The 19545-nt window shown below is 43.9% G+C and overlaps 1 protein-coding gene across 3 annotated transcripts in view; it reads right to left on the bottom strand.

The window, feature by feature from the left end:
* GRIA1 (glutamate ionotropic receptor AMPA type subunit 1) overlaps nt 1-19545 on the bottom strand; it is a 132800-nt gene that overhangs the window by 13075 nt on the left and 100180 nt on the right. For all 3 annotated transcript variants that reach the window (XM_009285812.2, XM_009285811.2, XM_009285813.1), the window contains 2 exons: nt 5207-5405; nt 3640-3887 (listed from right to left, as the gene is read on the bottom strand). In XM_009285812.2, coding sequence (XP_009284087.1) covers nt 3640-3887; nt 5207-5405 — 447 coding nt within the window. The remainder of the gene's footprint in view (nt 1-3639; nt 3888-5206; nt 5406-19545) is intronic.

Consider the following 19545-nt stretch of genomic DNA (forward strand, 5'->3'; position numbering starts at 1 on the left):
GAATTTGTGCACGAAACACTATACCACACCAAGAAATCCTCACCAAAGGGGCTGTTTTCTTATATTGCAATTCTAAAAAAGCCTGGCTGTGAGCAAGAGGGATGTGCTGACCTCCACGAGCCTGAGATGGCTCTGCCTGTTGGGATCCCGTCCAAGCACTGAAGCCTTCACAAGGACTGGGAGCCTTCTTCAGGCAGAATCCAGCTTTCAAAAAGCAAAAGCCAGATGCAGCCAAACTTGCTACCAGTCCAAGAGAAGGCAAAGGTGTAGATTTGAAGATGGCTGAATATTTTCCCTTTTTTACCTTAACAGTATTGTGGTCAGAGTCTAACTTTGGCTTCCATTTGGCCTTTAAAGCCAATGGAAGCATGTGAGTGTAGCTCCAGAAAGAATTTGACACTAAGTAAATCATAATTATTTCTGTCTTCTAAAACAGAATACAGGTTAATTAGCACTCTGATGTCTGAACCATCTGCAAAAGATTAGTTAACTAATGAGCCAAAATACATTGCAGTTTCTATGCGGGTACAAGGTGTTAGCTAAGTAAATGCATTGCAGTTTCCCTGAGCACAATATCAGCCATATGATTTTTGGGGCCATGTGCTAAGTGTTATGTGTTATCTTTCCTAGGAAGCTTCATTTCAGTAAATTGTCTCTCTCTTCAGCTCATGGGGAGTAAACAGAACAAGCTGTACTTCATCTTGAGAGTATTTTGATGAAAGACTGAGAGGTCTGGGGTCCTGAAAGGAGGTAGGTTTTTAACAGGGAACATTTTGTACAGACCCTAGGAAAACCGACTTGTATTTTAGGGAACTTTGCTATCAGGTTGGCTGCTCTGAACTGCTCTGAAGAACTTGCCCTCCCAGATCTCGCTATCAGGTTGGCTGCTCTGAAGAACTTGCCCTCCCAGATCTCCATCTCAAAAACCTCACTATTCCTTGAGTCCAGACTCACATGGGATTTCTTGGGTTTTCTTTCCTCTGTTTTGGATAATTTGGCTTTTTGCCCTCTTTTTGATCACTTGTACAACAGTGGAGAAGAGCTCCTGCCAGGTAAATGGATGGGTTTTGCAGCTGCATGACTCTCTCAAGTCAGACAGGATCACACCTTGAACTAGCCGGTGTCGAAAGGTGTAATTTCTGCCCTCCCATCATTGCCCTTCTCAGCCATGCCTAAATGCAACTGAATGTTAACATCTGGAGGCCAAAAGATATTCAAAGCCAGATTCACCTGGGAGGAAGAAGCAAGCTCTTTTAGCAGCCCAAGAGACCTAACTGATGGCCTGGGAGGGATGTTTGCACCTGCTACAGCACGTAGAATTATTTCTGGATTTTCAACCTTGTTTTCGTTTGTCTGTGGCAATATCCTGGCATTGAGTTCCCATGTAGAAGCAAGAAAAACAATGGTGAACTCTCATTTAGCATCTCTCTAGGATCTTTTCCTAATCAGCTATCCTAAATGCAGGAAAACTGGTCTAGCTACAAAAGGCACAGGTCACAGCAAAAATCAAAATGCAGCCCAGCATCTAAAACACACCTGATCTAAGATAGGCCTGGCTCACATGTACCTCCAAACCTGGCTCAGAGCTTTTACTCTGTGGATGGAAGTGAGTGAAGATGAAGCCTGTGTAAGAGACAGGCTGACCGTGCTATACAGATGCCTCATGAATGTCACCTTGCTCAGGGCAACCTCTCACATGCAGGACCCCAAGGGGAAAACAGACACTACATGATGACTGTAGGGAACTACTAAGATTAGAACAATTAAAACAACAGGAACAAAACAAACATAATGGGACAAAAACTGACAGCAACTGTTCCAAAGAAACACCATCGGATGGAAAATCAAGCATTCCTCATTTGCCATTAGGCCCATAAGAAATTTGTTCTACATGCAGCCGGGATGAAAAAGAGGAAACAGAAAGAAATGTTAGGAATTTTTGGAATCATGCCTAGCAGAGGGATGTTTGGAGCTGCAAAATTAAAATGATGCAATTTTCTTTTTTGTTATTTATTTTTCTTAGAAGTATGATAAATGGCTCCTTCACATGCCAACAGTTACAAGACAGGTAGGATGTTCCTGTTTGTTTGTTTTTATAACATCAAAATTAGGATACAAGATTAATGCATAAATAAATAAATAAATAGAATCAGCCCTGTATCCTAATTTCCATATTTGCAAGACAGAAAACAAACACTGGAGAGAGTGCAACAGAAAACATCTCAAAGCTGTGAGAATATATCCACCTTCATTTGGAGGGCCCCAAGTCATTTCAGAGCCTGAACCACACTGGATGCAAGAATTGCCTTCTGGACCACCTGCACTGCATTCATGAGCTTCTCTAAAGATACCTCCAGCAATTGATGATACGGCAAGTGCTGAATCCAATTTGAGCTGGCTTAATAAATGTAGTAATCAAAATCCTTGGGCCTCATCCACTACCGGCTGAAACACCTTTGATTCTTTGGCTTTGGCTCGGGAGCTGTGTGACCAGACAAATACATCAGCAAATGCTCGGTTGGTTTCTAGTAATCCAGAGACCATGGATTAAACGTCTCTGCATTGGGTTATGTTAGCAAGCAAGTATAAGGCCACACATACGATTTTGGTCAAAATATTTTGATTAAAATATGTTTAATAAATAACTAAATGAGTTGGACCATTGATCAGATTACTTAAAGCTATGGCTTCTGAGGACTTAGTCCCACTAAAACATTGCAACTCTTATTCCTCATGATTGTAACACGAGGAACTTGCATGACTGCTACCAAAAGGAACCACACCTCTGGTGTGACTCTGATCACCATCCCAGTTTGCACATCGTGGTAATGCTGCTCTGAGCAGGTCAGTTTGCATGATGCACTTTGCAGGGGGCCACCTCATGTCCAGGAGTATGGCTGTGTGCAGGGCCCAAGCTCTGCTACTAACTCAGATCTGGGTCTGTACTTTTTAAGGGTTCTCCTTTTTAAAGGACGGTCTCTGAAGATATTTCATATGACAGTAGGCAAAGGCATGTGACAGCTGCAGGTCTGGGCTCAGAAATGCAGGGTTCGTGCCCCTTTGGACTTGCCATAAATTTGGCGCTTGCCAGGATCTGAATTGACTCAGTGAATGAAAATGCACACCTTTTGCAGGGCTTTTTCAAAACTGGCTTCCCACCTCTCCCAAATAGCATTTCATTTTAGGAAACACCAAAACGCTTTCCCCAAGAGAACTCCCTCTGCAAGCATGGATCCAAGCCAGGGTAATACCATACTCTGCAAAGCTGTGCAGTTCACATGGCACAGGATGAGCGTCCCTTCCAGATAATGCTCTGTGAAACCAATGGTTACACCACAGCAGCCCCCCTGCCATCACCTAATACAGCAGACACATTCATAGCAAGTGGATCAGCCAGGATCCAGTTTCCTGCATTTCAATGCAGGGCTTGAATAATTAGATGCTCCCATTGCTGCTCAATGGGAGCTGGGCATTTTACTTCCCTGCACATCACACTGAGCTTTCATATCCTTTTCCCTCCACCTTCCCCACCTCCACGCCCCAAGCTTTCGTGATTAACATGGCAATGGAGATTGAACTGTGTGCATACATTGATTTACTGGGTGGTTTGGCAAAAGAAAGCAAATCCAGGCTACTTACCTCAGTGCAGACCCCTTTGGCGTTGCAATGCCATAGCCTTTGGAGTCCAAGTTACCTCCCACCTTCATGGTGTCACAGGGCTTCCGCTGCTCAATGTACTCGTTCATCGTGGACTCCAAGAGGTAGGCATACTTCCCTTTCGACTTCCTCACGCGGATCATCCCCTCTTCCGTCGTCCTCACAAAAACGGAGGGTTCGGCTGACTTCATGTATGTCCACATCTTCTCAAACACTGCTATTTTGGATCGCTGAGTAGGACAGCAGAAACCCAACAGAAGCATTAACAGAGGTTTGGGTACCAGCTGAGATTTCCAGCTTGGACTGAATACATACCCACTGTGCTGGTTTTGGCTGGGATAGAGTTAATTTTCTTCATAGTAGCTAGTATGGGGCTGTGTTTTGGATTTGTGCTGGAAACAGTGCCGATAACACAGGGATGTTTTAGTTCCTGCTGAGCAGTGCTGACACAGAGTCAAGGCCTTTTCTGCTTCTCACCCCACCCCACCAGCGAGCAGGCTGGGGGGGCACAAGAAGCTGGGAGGGGACACAGCTGGGACAGCTGACCCAAACTGGCCAAAGGGATATTCCATACCATGTGGCGTCATGCTCAGCATATAAAGCTGGGGGAAGAAGAAGGAAGGGGGGACATTTCAGCTTCCCATGCTCTACCGACTGAGAAGGCTGGAGGTGCACAAGAAGCTGGGAGGGGGCACAGCCAGGACAGCTGACCCAAACTGGCCAAAGGGATATTCCATACCATGTGGCGTCATGCTCAGCATATAAAGCTGGGGGAAGAAGAAGGAAGGGGGGGGACGTTCGGAGTGATGGTGTTTGTCTTCCCAAGTCACCATTACATGTGATGGAGCCCTGCTTTCCTGGAGATGGCTGAACACCTGCCTGCCGGTGGGAAGGAGTGAATGAATGCCTTGGTTTGCTTTGCTTGCATGCACGGCTTTTGCTTTACCTATTAAACTGTCTTTATCTCAACCCACGAGTTTTCTCACTGTTACCCTTCCGATTCTCTCCCCCATCCCACTGGGGGGGAGTGAGCAAGCAGCTGTGTGGGGCTTAGTGCCGGCTGGGGTTAAACCATGACACCCACATAGCGGATGGGCCAAGGAAGGCAAAAGGGGTAACGAGATGTTAATGAACCTCCTGCCATTTCTGCATCAGAGCCCAGACCAACCCCTGATTTCTGCCACATATTTGTGTACAGCAAGTGATTTTGCGGATCAAACCAAGGTAAACCAAGCTGGAAATCAGGAGATGGTTTCTTTTGGAGCTGCTCAGAGTAGCTCCTTGGTATACGTGGGGAAGCACACGGATATTCCATATTTGTGTTTACAATTGCAGAATATCACATGTACTGGAGACACAGCCAGCCTTCTGAGCAGCACAGGGAAAACTGGATTTTTGTTGTTCGAAGGACAAGCTCAGCAGGTCTTAACATGGTAAGGGGAAGCAAGAGGAAAAAACCAGACCTGCGCTGGGGATGAGAGAGGACGGGCCTGGAGGACTTGTCAAACAAGGGGCTAATCAAAATGCTTGCATTAACATTCCCTTTTACCCTGAAAAATTCTTTAGTGGAGCCAGCTTCCAGGGTCCCATAGGCGATTTCTGTCTGCTTGGCCAAGTCCTCTGCACTCTCGATGGGAGAAACCATCCTTTCCACGGTGAGGAAGGCAGCCAGATTTGCTGTGTAGGAGGATATGATGATCAAGGTGAAGAACCACCAGACGCCACCAACTATGCGGCCAGAGAGAGACCTGGACACAGAGAGGAGAGTCAGACAAGAGGGGTGTGAAGGTCCAAAAGGTGCAGCTCGCTCTTGCAGGCCCATCATTTACCTGGGCATTTACCCAGTCACATTTTCCAGCCACTTCCAGGGAAGCCAAAGGTCTATCTCAGGTCTCAATCTACTTTTCAAGGTGTCAATGTAATTCAAGGGGGGATAAAAAATTCACAGTGAAAAAAAATCAGCAATAAACTGATTGAATTTGCTTTGATTTTCAATTCCTTTCAGAGTATATAATAATATTAATAAGAAGACATGGAGACAACTATGAGGAAGGTTTAGCTGGGCAGGGCAATGCCCATCCACACAGCAGCTCTGGCGAGGTCTGTGTTGTGGCATGTACCTGCAGCGGGAAGGAGCACCAGCGTGGAGCCAGACCAGATGTACAGACCAGCTGGGATCACTAGGTCAGCTCCTCCATCACCTGAAGTTTAAAAATCAAAACTCCGTGTTTTTCTATAAGACATATTGAAGCTCAGAGAGGAGCTATGGCTTTAATGAATAATTTGCCTACTGACATTCTCTGTTTTGTATTCAGCAGATGGTTAGAAAAAGTGTTCATAATAATGCCTTAAAATCTAGATATTTTGCACTTGCTGCAATCAAATAGCCAATTATCTGTAACCATTGCTATAGAGGCAAACAAGTCAAGCAGGCATTCATTTATATTAAGATATTTTAAAATAATTTTTAAGAGTGGAAGATAATTTTAAGAGTGAGTATTCATGCATTCTGAATTATTTATATGCTCCTTCTCTAGATGCAGAGCACTGTCCCCGGTAGAAGGTAACTTACAATGCTATTTTATAAAGCCAGACAGTCTGACTAGGAAGGACCTGCCCCTCAGAAACACTGTTTATTTCTCCGTGGGGGACCATGTCTCAGCATTGTCTTTCTGCTGATCTGAGTCACTCCACAGAAATATGGTTTATCGGATGGTAACAGAGATATACCAGTCCAGCTAAGGGCACTGGACCAGCTCATGATAGTGTGTGCCATGCCATGTCCAGGACTGCATGAAGCCTTGGGTCCAGCTGCTATGGTTTACTGTGGTTTAGCACGACTTGACAAACCAACCTGTATGCTCCATCGCTCCATTGAGGGAAAAAACACACTCTGCTAATCACCAAAATTAGAGCTGGAAAGAGACTAAACCCACATAGCTCACCAGCTGCATGACTTATCTATGTTACACCCTTCCAGTTTGTCCAGACTGGTTTTAAACACTGTTGATATGAGGGGAGCTGCTCCCACAGACATCACGTCATCTCCCCGTTTAGATCAATGCACCCTGAAATGTCTTTAATCAAAACTCTTTGAGATCACTTCCCAGCAGAAAGCAGGCACAGCGACTGAGCTCCCACACAAGCAGCACACGGGGCAGAGCAGAAAGCACGCGTTTTAATACGTAGAAATAAGACCCATCCCACCACATGCGCTGTCAGACCCACACTCCTGGAGAATGATCACAGCAGCTTTCACCCGTGGCAGAGAGAAACTGCAGGAAACATGACTGCAAGGGATTACAGCGACAGAAAGGACAAGCAGTGTATTTTACAGATGTGACTGAAAGGATTTCTACGGTTAGAGATGGGTCAGGCTTTCCTCTGCTCATTTCGGAGCAGAGCCTCTGCTCTCCCCTCTGGTTTCTTCTTCCATGGGCTTTTCTGAAACTGGGAAGCAAAGTCCATCTCACCACAAACCCAAGCTCCATGAATGGCTTTGAAGGTCTTTCAGGGAAGTCTACAGGACCCATCTCGAAGGTGATACTGCAAGGAGTTCACAAATTCTTAATCATCCACACCTTAAAAAGCAAGAAAGGTACGACAAAGAAGATTTTTTCAGGCATGGTTTCCAACCATAAGCTCTATGCTGGTTACCCTGCCCTGCAGTGTCTCATGCAAACCTCCTCCTTCATTGGCAACTGCAGCAACATGGCTAAGCAGACCGACGGTCCCTCATCCCAGATTACTTTCTTTTTATGCCTCCCCATTACTGCCAGACAGAGAGGGGGATCAGAGGTTTGTTGTGGAAGTGCTGGATGCTGTGGGAAAGGCAGGCAGATGGGCACTGTTTTTCTACCCTATCTTTAACTCTGAGAGAGACATACTCACCAAACAACCTCTGGAGATGAACAGGAACCTCCAGGGATGATTCACCCCATCTGTCTCATGCTGGGAGGAGGTCCCTCTGCAGACCTCCCTCTCTATTGAATTTTGAAGGAACTGGGATGACTAGGTTGGACTAAACAGTTAATTTTTAAGTAGCTAAAGTTAGGTGAGAGAAATGTGACCATCGTGCTTCCCATCTGCGGAGAATACTCAGCCTGCAGGACTGTCAGCGCAAACGACTTTACCTTTTGTTTCATATTTGGAGAGGGATCGGGAAGGGAGGCAGCTATGGATTCAGCTCACATGTCTTCAGATTGATGGGAAGAGGAAAAAGATACCTGTCTTTAATTAGTCTGGATGATGTGTGCTCTGGGAAGGAAATGCTCAGTAAAGGCACAGAGGCATTAAACAAAAGTAACCGGAAAATGACAAATACAACAATCTCTGCTGCTGAAGGCCACTTTGAGCTGGCAAAATCCATTTGCATGGCAAATAATCACATTCATCTCCAGCTGCAAATTATACAGCCTTTCCTTCCTGATGAAGCCGGGATATTTCTGCGACTTGTTTCAATCCCTTCAGGGGCAGTCAGTCGGATTCCTGCCTCTAGACCCTCGGCATCCTGGTGATATTCATTACTAGCTTATCCCACTGGGGATGCCTGCTGTCAGCTGCAGATGGCTTATGCTTCCCGGCTCCGCACCTGGCACTGACAGCATGAAAAAGTAACTACGGGGTATTGAGACTGGGAGGTGACAAGGCGGGCTGGGTAAAGAGGGAGAGGGGGCTGTAGCTCCTTTCCCATGGGAGCCAGATGGGACGGGATGCACATCTGTATCATGCACCAGTCTCATTTGGGCTGCGTCTGCTGCTGGTGCTGGTCATTTCTCCTCATCACATGAGATGCTGTGAGGAGGTGAGTGCTCACTCTCATAGACAGTGCAGGAAAGAAGAGTAGGTAAACAGCTTGCTATGACTGCCAGCATGGCTAGGGCTTCACGCGTGTGATGTTTTGTTGCAGACATTGCTAATGGGCAATGTTTGCCCTCATTGCTAGATTGACTTGGAGTTAGAAGCTGTGAATCTAAACTGCTGTAAACACACAGCAGAGAAAACAGTCAGCATACGGGCTCTACAGGGCATCGTCCTTTCACTCCGTGGTTGTGCAGCATCTAACACAAGGGACTGCTGGCCAGTGATGAAGGCTTTTGGAGGCTAGTGCAATACAATAAAAAATATAGTAATAGTCATGATGAAACATCACACAAGCAGATGCGATCCCACGTGACTTCCTTATGGCTCAATAGCAGCGAACATAGGTTAAACAGGACAAGCTGGGTTTCTCTGGATAACCATATTGCCTATTTAGATTTTGAGCCAATGCCTGTTACTGCTTACCAGAAGCAAATGGTTGGAAAGACAATATCCATTATGATCTTGTTCTGTTATTTCTGTAGACCAAGCGGGAGAGCAGCAGTGCTACCATCACGGGATACATTTGCAAAAGTGCCTTTGTAATTTAGGAGATAATGTCCCATTTCTAGAAGTGACTTCAATACTTGGGAGCTAAAAGCCTGGTTGAAAGCCAGTGGGACTTAGAGTTATGTTTATGCTCTAGTAAAAGCAGTCATGGAGGAGTAGATATACCATGTACTTTTAAGTCACTGAGGTTTTGAAAATCTCACTCCACAGTAGATAACAGAAAATGATCTTCCACTTGACTAACAAATGTTCTGCAGCTCGAGCTCTAGGAAAGTTCATTTCTCTTCACTAATGGGCAGTATGGGGTTTAAATCCTCTTGCATTGAGAATTTACATGTCCCCATACCTGTTCAAGCATAACATGAAGGCAATCAGCTCTCTGCTGTGTGGAAACCAGTTAGTGACTCAGTCCTCTGCAGAGCTAAGGTGAGATGGAGCACACTGGCTAGTACTTTAAAGATATGCTAAGGTTTGGATGTTTGGATTTGTCTATTTGACCTCTGGATTTATTCACATTCATTATCATAGTAATACTTGCAAATAGCAGGATCTAAAAAAAATCAGAACAAAATAAGCAAGGATAATGGTGAAAGGCTTTAATGAATGGCTAATTCTGAGATGCGGAAAGGGATGAAATAACTAGATAGACTAGATTGTACATTTTTCAACCTCTATTATTCCTTCTGCACCTATGCTCTTCTTTCTTACACAATCCAGATTAAGATCTCTTTCTTCTTCTAGCCCTGCCTGTGCTGGCTAAAATCACCTGCCCCATCCTCTCCCTGACTTGGGGTCCTGCCTGCCCCCCACAGAACAGTAGCAAGAACGGGGCACTCCTTTCCAGCATTACCCTTGCAGGACTAAGTAGTAAAAACTCTGCCCTCATTATCCACGGTGCACAATCTACTTAAAATTAGAGCTGGCTGGGAACCAGAATTTCAGCGCCATGGAAAATTCTGAAATTGTAAATGAAACCTTAACATTCTCAATTGAAATGAAAAAATAACGGTCGCAAATGTCCTCTAAAAGTAGCTTTCTGAAAATGGTTGGTTTGGGTCCATCCAAGCTTTGCATTTTTCTACTACTTAATGTTTCATTTCTGAAAGGCTAAAAGGTATAATTTTAACACGGTAAACAATTTTGATTCTGCTTTCTCATTACAAATAACTTTCAGCTTTTATAATACATTAAACCCTTACCTACCACATGTATAATTTAAAAGATAATTCTGCAATGTGCTATTTTATATCTGTCTAATGGAAAAACTGCAGATGACCAAGCTAAAATTAATCATTTTGATTATCTCACTTACATGACTTTTTCTATCTTTCCTTGCAAAAGCAATTGCATTTTGCCAGTAGAAAACAGAAAAGAATTGTAAGTTCCCTTTGTTCCCATGAAGTGATTTTTATGTTCTAGCCTTAGCATTGATGGATTCTTCACAGAAAAAAGAAAATCATGCAGCTATAATCTCTTGTTTCTTAAAACAAAATGCAATCCTTGATCAAACAGTTTGCTCTTTGATCTTATCCCTTACGGAAGGTAGGAAAAGCTGACAGCAGTTTGCCTCTGCTTTGCCATCTTGTTAGAAGAGCGTCATACATTTTTGCGAAAAACATTAACAAGATCATCAGAAAATATACAAAGTAAACCTCATTGGAAAAATGTTTAGGCAAAAGGTCAGTTCTTTCCCACTTCTCCCTTCCCCCCCCCAACCCCATTTCTTATGGAGAATTACACCTAAACTGACAGTGTTTTAATTAGAAGCGCAAATCTGGGATTCTAAAGCCATAGTTGCCTTGGGAGGATTTCCCAGATTTGCTGTTAAATTCAACTCTAATAAAGGCTCACTTAGTCAACTGACATATTTGTCACTGAATGAATTTATGCAAAACTGTTGAAATAAAAGCTCTTATATGCTTGTTCTACTGACTGTGGGTCAAATCCACTTTTTGTCTTCTACCCACACAGATCCTCTGGTCTCCGACACTACTCTGCTAATTTGATACTGACTCTAGATAATTTCATGGGTCTATCTGAAGGTTGACTTGGTAGTGGATTAGTTGCAAACATTTCGCTCCAGTTTTGCTCTTATTTTAGACAAATTTTTAACATTAAACTCTGTCAATGTAAATGAGCTTTGCTTTTTCTGTGTGTCACAGACCATCTGGTATGATTGGTCTCACCATTTTATCTCCGACCCTGACACGAACCCTGGATTTGTTTGAAAAGTCTGTGAATAGTCATAAAGGAACAAACTTAGCATGCGGTTGTGGAGCTGGGAACAGCTCTGGGTGCATCCATCACGCACATGCTGCAAAGCCCTTATCCTCTTATGCTCTGCTATGCCACGGGTAGTTTTGAATGACTATGACTATGACTCCAATGAAATTGGAGTGATTATAATGCATGTTTCTCTGTCCATGCTGTATTATTAACTTTCTTGTTATTATTAGTTTGCATTTACTTATTATTGCATCCTACCTCCTGGTACAAGAGTCTGGAGTCCCGACTGCAGTGCTGGGCTTTAACACGGAGTGTCAAGAGAGCCCTTACAAACACAGAAGTAAGAATGTTTTCTATTGACATTCTCATTTACCTCTCCCAGTGGTACAAATTCCTTCTTCAGCTCCCCTCACAACTTTTCTACAGAGGTAACAACTGCATATTTTGATTCCCTGTGGGTAACATTAACCAGTGAGACAGGGTAAGAAAGCTGAGGGTGCACAGGTACTGGGAGCCCCATGCTGTCTCTCTCCTACTTTTCTTTTTCTAATTTTTGTTTCAAAAAAAAGAAGGAAAAAATTTGAGAGCTTCTTAACTTTTGTATGTGGGCTGGAGATCTGCTCTTTCTCATGTTTTCAGGCAAAGCATGCCAGCTCATCTGACCCCCAAAGCCAACATGCCGAAAGGAGGCAATATGGACTGCAGAATCCCAGCAGAAGTCATTTTACGAAGGGGCCTTGGGGTCACTTGCTGTGTAAATGTTGCAATGACTGAACATATTGTCTGCAAATATGCAGAATCTCCCAGATTCAATGGGAGGTTGTATATCTGTGAGGCTTTAATTATAAGTCATAGTTTATTTACTGTTTCTTTCTGCCTAAGCTAATGGCCTTGGACAGCAGTATATGGTCCCTCTCCTACCATTTCATCTCTTCTTTTACAGAATATGTTGGCACTTTTTTCTTCAATTTCCCTTTAATGGGCAAAACCTCTTTCTAAAATGAGTTTTCCTGCTTAGTCAGAAATGCATCATGCCACTTGCGGTTCTCCAGTCATTGGAGCTTGGATTGCTGCAGTGCTAAGTATAAGCATGACTACATGGAGCAGCTACGTGCTGTTTTGAAGACATTCACTTAGCATTTTGACAGGCAAGAGGTACCTAATGGCCTAACCAGACGACTAGCATCCAGGAGCTCTTTTTTTTGTTCCTTGGGAAGCCCTGCCACTTTATGGGATCCAGGGTAGCTTACTTCATCTCCCTAATTCAGTTCCCAGCTGTGGGAGAAGAGGATGAATCACATTTATGAATTTCACCTGGGTGGGTGGCCTGAAGCACTGGTCACCAGGTGGAATTTACCTCTGAGCTGCTGCTTTGCTCACTTCCCCTTCCTGAGACACTCAATCCCAGCAAGCAGAGGCAGCATCAAACGGGCCCAGCTTTGCAGGGGGTAATTTATGGACTCAATAGCAGTCTGCAGGTTGTGCCCTTCTGTGGTCCTCAAGGGCCACAATATGCAGCCTGCTGACGCGCAACCAAAACAACTCGCCTGCTCAACTAATGAGGTTTGGTGTTGGAGGCACTAGATGCCAAGCAAGCACGGACTGACAGGGGCAACCAGTCCCCCTCAACTTCAGCAGGAACCATGTACCACCCATGGTATAAAAACACTCCTACAGAGCAGAACTGCAGAACTGCGGTATGTCCTTCACTTGAGGGAACCACCGTCCCTGAGCAGTCAGAACTGGCTGCTGAGATGAGATGCTTATGCCTAAAAATGCAGGATAATACACCCAACTCTTCCAGAGGGCTACTAAAAAACCCCTCCAACATTGTAAAGAAAGGGCTAGGGTAGAGGGATGAAGTGGAACCCTAGGAAAAAATAAGAGTGTGGTTGAAAGGAAGAACAGATAGATCCAAATAAATACAGTGCCATCCTCTTAAGTACAGGCACAGTGTGCCTGTCATGTTGCAAACCAGGGCAGTTTAGATGACTAGATTATATTCAGTTGGAAGGGACCTACAGTGATCATCTAGTCCAACTGCCTGACCAATTCAGGGCTGACCAAGTTAAAGCATGTAAGGGATGAGTGGTTAGATAGAAGTTTGCTGAGAAACACATGGTCGCTTTGGGCTGCTCGGCAGCTCTGGTGAAAGGCAGAGTCATCCCTCTTCTGCAGTTTTGCCAGCTTCTGCTACAAGGAAAAAAACTGGCTCTCGTCATGCCTTTGAGCAAAAAAATTTGCTGTAAAAAAGGCTCTTCATGTATTTTTCTCACTTTGGTGACATTTGTTCGCTTTGCTGAGAAAAACTCACAAGGTGACAAACATAAAATTTTGTCAGAAGCACTCGCTGGAGCGCCCCAGGAGAGTCATTACTCAGGAACTTCCTCAACCTCAGGTGGGCCCAAATTTAACAGCACTCATCCTTCTTTTTAAACAATGGCTTATTGTGCTAATGTCCTTTGTTGTGTTGCTAGATTTCATATGCTCTCCCTCAGTCTGTTCTTCAAAGTCTGCTTGATGAAAAAGCTTTTTTTCCCCCCAAAGATTTAGTATATTTTGGATTATATGCTACCATTTCTTCATTTTTCCATGATCCTCTTTAGTCATCTACACGTGCTCAAAGTTTAGAGCTCCATTTTTGAGACTTCTGGGCAATGTTACAATAACCTAGTTCAGACTTCTTCCAGGGTGCCTTGCCTTGGTTCTTTTTGCTCTGTTTTTTTGTCTGTCTTTTGTCAGATTTCCCAGTCTGACGAGAGAAAGGCCCTTTTCTGGGAGGAGAGTATTTTCTGCACTGGAAGATTTTCACTCTGAGCAGTATTCCCAAATATTCCCTTCCTTTTCTCTCTCATTTCTAATTTAAAATGTGATCCCTCACCAAGACTGTAAGAGTTACATTTTCTCCATTTTCACTTTTGAACCTTTCTTTTTTCTACAAGGGCATACTGTATCCTTTGTAGACGTGGTGAGAAATGAGTCTGGCCTCCCCAGCCAGTGTTTTTTAGAAGACACAGGAGTGCCTGTCTTTTAACATTAAAACTCCCAAACTGTGAAAGGAAAACATGTTCAGTGTTTCTGCTGCCCCTGCTTCACCTGCTAAGATCCATTTGGTGATTTTTTTTAATTTTTGAAGGCTTTGGAAGCACTGCTGAGATGAAAAGCTGCCCCCTCCCTCTGTTTGCCACGCTGCAGCCTGAGATCTTGCTCCTTATTGAAAGCTTCAAGAAATGAGAGGGAAGAGAAAATTCCTCCTACAGAAGAGCATCCCATGTACTTGACTCCTGCGGCTGGGCCCTCATGGACCCCTCTTCACATCTCACACCTATCCACAGTGTACAGGTACTTATTTTTACTGCTTTTCCCTTTCACCATATGAGGACTCATCTTCTTCCCTCTTCCTTTCTACTCCTCTGTTCACACATTTGCCTCCTATTCTCATCAGGCTGTGTTGGGAGAATTCATTAGAGTAAATAACATGCTTTGAAGTTGTCCAAATAACGGTGATGTAACACTTTTGCACTTCTATAGGCTCTTTTATCTGAAGATCAAAGTAGTAAGTTATGATTACCATGACTGGATTATTGCTGCTTAGCCTTTGGATCTAAGGGTAAGCAGCAACTCTTCTGGGTAGGCATTAATCAGAATTACTGGATTATTTTATTAAATAGATGGAATGCCATAAAGTATGCTAGGGCTTAAAGAAAGGAGTGTGTACGCGAGCTGTATGCCCTTTCCTACCATTTGATGATACGAATCAGGTGGCCCCTAGCTGTCACTTGACTACTTTGATCCGAGTGAAAATGGAAGAGAGACCAAGACACCATCATGGAGGGCTTCAGAGGTGACTCCATGCTCTGCCTCCTCCAACTCCAGACCCCGTGCAAGCACAGCAAGGCTTTTCCCTCTATTTCTTAGCATGACCCACATTTTGCTTTTCCCAATTACTCAGCTTCACCAAGCCTTTCACAATGAACAATCAATCACCTCCATCGTGTTTCAATAAATTTGTCTTTGCCTGCTCACCATTTTGGGGAGTTACAATGGACATTGTTCGCTGTATGTGTGCATTCCTGAACTTCTTGTGAAAAGGGGGTATGGCACTTCCCCAGTTACCAGGGCAAGTAGTTGGGATGAGATCTGTGACAAAAGCAGAATAGATACAATAAATCCCAAACTCCAGTGGAATAAGAGAAGTACTCCGAGCCTCCCAGTGGAAGGCCATGAGGTTTTGGCCAGCTCTGGGGATTAAACCAGCAAAGAGCAGCTGTTGATGCTCTGTGTGTTGTGAGCCAGAACAATTTGAATTGAGGAGTTCAGTGCTCATTCTACTGTGTATCCAGACAGTGTGCACATAATATCTTAGTGCTGATAAAAGTGATGTACAGCATATGGAAGAGTTATTTAAACAGGGCTTCCCTGTGAAAACATAATCAGGGTTTCCTATCTTAGCTACGATATTTTTCTGGAGTGCCAACATTAAAGCAGTGTGTGACAGGTGGCCTTGCAGAGGACACCACTTCAGGGAGATGGAGGTCATTCAGCTCCTCACAACCCTTATTCTTCGACAAAAACACTTGGCAATCGACCTAGCTATTAGGAAGACACAACCATGCGCAGTCCTGACTGCAGCTCGGAGGATGTCAGACCCCAGCTGAGCAGACTGCTTGGGGATTACAGGTTATCAAGAGGGAAGAAACGGAAAAGAGAAAGTGTGTTCCTCTCACCGATTGAAAATCGGCAAGTCAAAGTACAGCGTAATAGGGAGTCCCTGGAGCCTCAGAGGGTCTCATGCCGGAGTCATGAAGAAGGCTATAAATCTCAGAGGCACCCCTATAAATCTTAGCGCCACTCACGATCCTGAGCCAGCGCGCAGCACTAGAAACACAAGCGGCACATGCCATTTCCACATCACAGATGTCCTAATAAAACTTCCCAATAGATTAAAAAACTAGGCAATGCACTTTTCCGCCTGCTATTTTTATTTTCAGTCAAAAATATGAGAAACATTTATTTAGTCCTGAAGAAAGAGATTGCAAATATATTTTTAGCTTAATAAATCTGTTTTTGGACCAAGTGTTTGGCTTCGTATTTTAAACACAGCTGGTAGAATGATTAATAAATCTGTCACTCAATGGGGGGGACTTTCAGCAAATAGCTTGCTGTCCCCCAGCAACCTCAACGGTAAAGGCCTGAAGTCAGAGCTGTGGAAGAGTGACTAGATATGCCCAATGGGGAAGCCATCCCGAGGAAGTGGCCTACAGATCAGTGGAGGAAACATTCACGATCTCTGCAGCGTTTAGAAATTTTCAGATGGCAGAGCGTGGAAATCCAAAAGATTAATTTTTCCTTTACAGATGAAATTGCATTTTCCCAACAATATTCTCTCAGTTAGTTATTTCCTTTCTCTGAGTCTTCTGTATCCTTCAGCATTCTTCCAAATGAAAAAGAGGATAGCAAGGATGACTATTTTAAAAGAATTTCCATTTTCCCCCGGCTGCCACATTTTGGTTGCCATGGAAGTGCACAAGCTCCAAAGGGGACTGTTTAGTTAGATATTGTGCAATTTGTCAAGCTGCTCCTCTGGTGAGTCACTTTCCCTGGTTAAGTGTGCTTCAGAAATGAGTGTGGTCATCAGTTCCTCGTGATTTGCAAGTACTGCTGTTACCCTGTGACCTGAATTTCCTTTCCCTGGACATAATTAACTCTGCCAGATAGAGATAATTGCAAAATCATTTGGTACACTTTTAAAAGGAAAAAAGACTTTTCCAGAAGTTGAAATCCTAATTTTTTAGTTTTATTCTTAAAGACCAACCTCAGCTCACCAGTTCAAGCAAACTGCCAAAAGTAAATGGTCCTGAGCTTTGTCCCCACGGACAAGCCTCCAAGCCTCCCAGATTCACCCCACATTGGAGCAGGAGTAGCAGGGATGCTGAACCAACCTTGCTCCCGGGCTGGTTTGGCTGCCTTGTCCCCCAGGGCAGCCCCAGCATGAGCTGCAGGTTGCATGTGCTCCCCAAGGAAACGACAAACTGCTTCTTCCTTCATTGCAAGAATATGCCCTTTGCCTCGAGACTCTGCAGTGAATCCAACTGGCGGTCAGCAACCTGGTCTGTAGGAGCAAGCACACTGGCTCCAGTGTCCCCAGAGAAGCTTTAGTAAGCCCTGCCAGCGAGCTCCACTCCATCACCCCCAGACCTTCCTGTGCAAACAGTGTGAGGGGAAAAAAGAAAAAGCACAAATCTTTCCTCATTGCTTGTGGGACTCGTGCCTTGGGAGAGCTTGCACAGCTCTCCAGTGACTCTCCAGGACAAGTTAAGGTTTAAGGTTATAATGGGTACTGCAAGGACAGCACCAGAACTGTGCATCACGCCAAAAAAACAGGCAGATGCTTGGAGTGTCAGAGAAGACGCCTACTGAAATCAAGAAGAGTCACCAAAAACACCGAGGCTCAGCTTTCATTTCAGGAAGGAATTAAAACCCTTCTAATTGCTAAATGCAGCTGATTCTAATTTTCCTAATTCTAAATTTTTAGCAAAATAAGTAAGTAAGTACCCTGCAAATGTAAGTTAACAAAGGACAGAACAGAAATAATTCCCTTGAAACAACTCAAATAGAACCTCTCACTAAAAAAAAGAAAATTTTTGTCCTAACCAATTTCTGATTTAGATCTTGTCTAAAACCGGATAAAATCTTTCAGTATTAGGAACATCTTGATGAAATCTAAAAGTGCTGCTATTTTTCAAAATCTCTAGAGGCTAATTTAGGAAAAAAACCTTCAACAACTTGTGGAGCAATTTTGCTGTTTTTTCCACCAGCTCTATGGCCGAAATCTCCTGCGATTTTTTCAACTGATCTAAAAAGAAATGTAAATAAACAGGAAAAATAGCAGAAGAAAATGTTCAGCATTAATTACAGATACATAATAAATACCGTACTTGCTCTTCCACAGACAAACCACCATGATTGAGTGCAACAGAAGGCCTGCAAAGAAGTGCAGTGAAATACAAGCCCAGCTACACGCTATATAGATCAGCCAGAGTGCACTGTTTCCGTGTCACTAAAAGCAAATAACGATGTCCACAAGATGCCTATAAATAATAGATCGTATCTATTGACTGGATAGCAGCCAGCATTTATATCTCTCCTTCTCACCTCAGAGTGCATTCATTCACCATCTTTGTGAGCAAATCTCCCTAAGCAGCCTGTTCCCCCCAGCCAGGGGGTCACTGCTCAGCACGTGCCACCGCACCTGCACTGGCTCCAGGTCTGGACTCCGCAGGCAAGTTAAGACCCGTTTAACTCTTTATCCCAAGCCAGCTGAAGGGTGAATTGCGTCTTGCGCCATGTCTCCTTGCACGCAGTAAACACCCACAGTCTTTAGGGCACACTGGTATGGCCCAGCAGTGCTCCCTTACGACACCTTGCACAGACCAGCCGGCACAGCAACTCTTCCTGCTCATGCATCCCTGCTGATGCTCTCGAAACCTCCCCTCTCAAGTCTGGCTCTCCCCCAGACCCAGGCTGTGATGAAAGCTTCATTCATCATTTCACTTCCAGCGCAGGCTGACCAGGGCATCTCCAGATCTGTTCTCAATCATGCAGATTATAATGAGCAATTTCAAGCTGTGTTGTCCAGGTATCGTGACATGGTATCCTATCATGTCATGGTATGATTATACATCTCCCTTCTACTTATGGTATGTTTTGATCTGAATCCGAAATACATATGTTTTGTTTCCACGGCACAGTATAAAGAAAGCCCCCATGAAGCTGGGTTTATTTTTGAAGATGTCTCTTTAATTTTCCTCTGGCAGGGCACACAGGATGGCTGCATTTACTGGGTGATACTGTGTGATATTTATCCTCCTGTCAAACTCCAGTGGGGACAAGACCCTATAGTCACTCAGCCGAGAGAAACTGTGTATATTCTATCTCATGGTACCTTCACAGGAAGAATATATGCCTTTCTGGAAGATATATTTTAGCCAAATGTATTTAATTTTAGTCAAACATAAGTTTTCTGAGTCACAGGAAGAGTAATTGGATTAAATTTAATAGTCTCCAATATACAGGAAGTCTCTTTTGGGCTCAAACCATATGAAGAAACATATTTTGAGATAACAAAAAATAGAAGGTCAAGCTAGGAAGCTGACGACAAAAATATGTATTTTACTCCCTGCTTTTTTATCCTTTTCACAACAATCAAATAATTTATTTTGTAGAAAGTGATGGGGCAGATGAAAAATTCAGATACTTCATTTTGCTGCAGAGGAGGTTGGGAAGCCCAGA

Source organism: Aptenodytes forsteri, unplaced genomic scaffold (genome assembly GCF_000699145.1).
Source record: "Aptenodytes forsteri isolate BGI_AS27 unplaced genomic scaffold, ASM69914v1 Scaffold54, whole genome shotgun sequence".
In the NCBI taxonomy this organism is placed as follows: Eukaryota; Metazoa; Chordata; class Aves; order Sphenisciformes; family Spheniscidae; genus Aptenodytes; species Aptenodytes forsteri.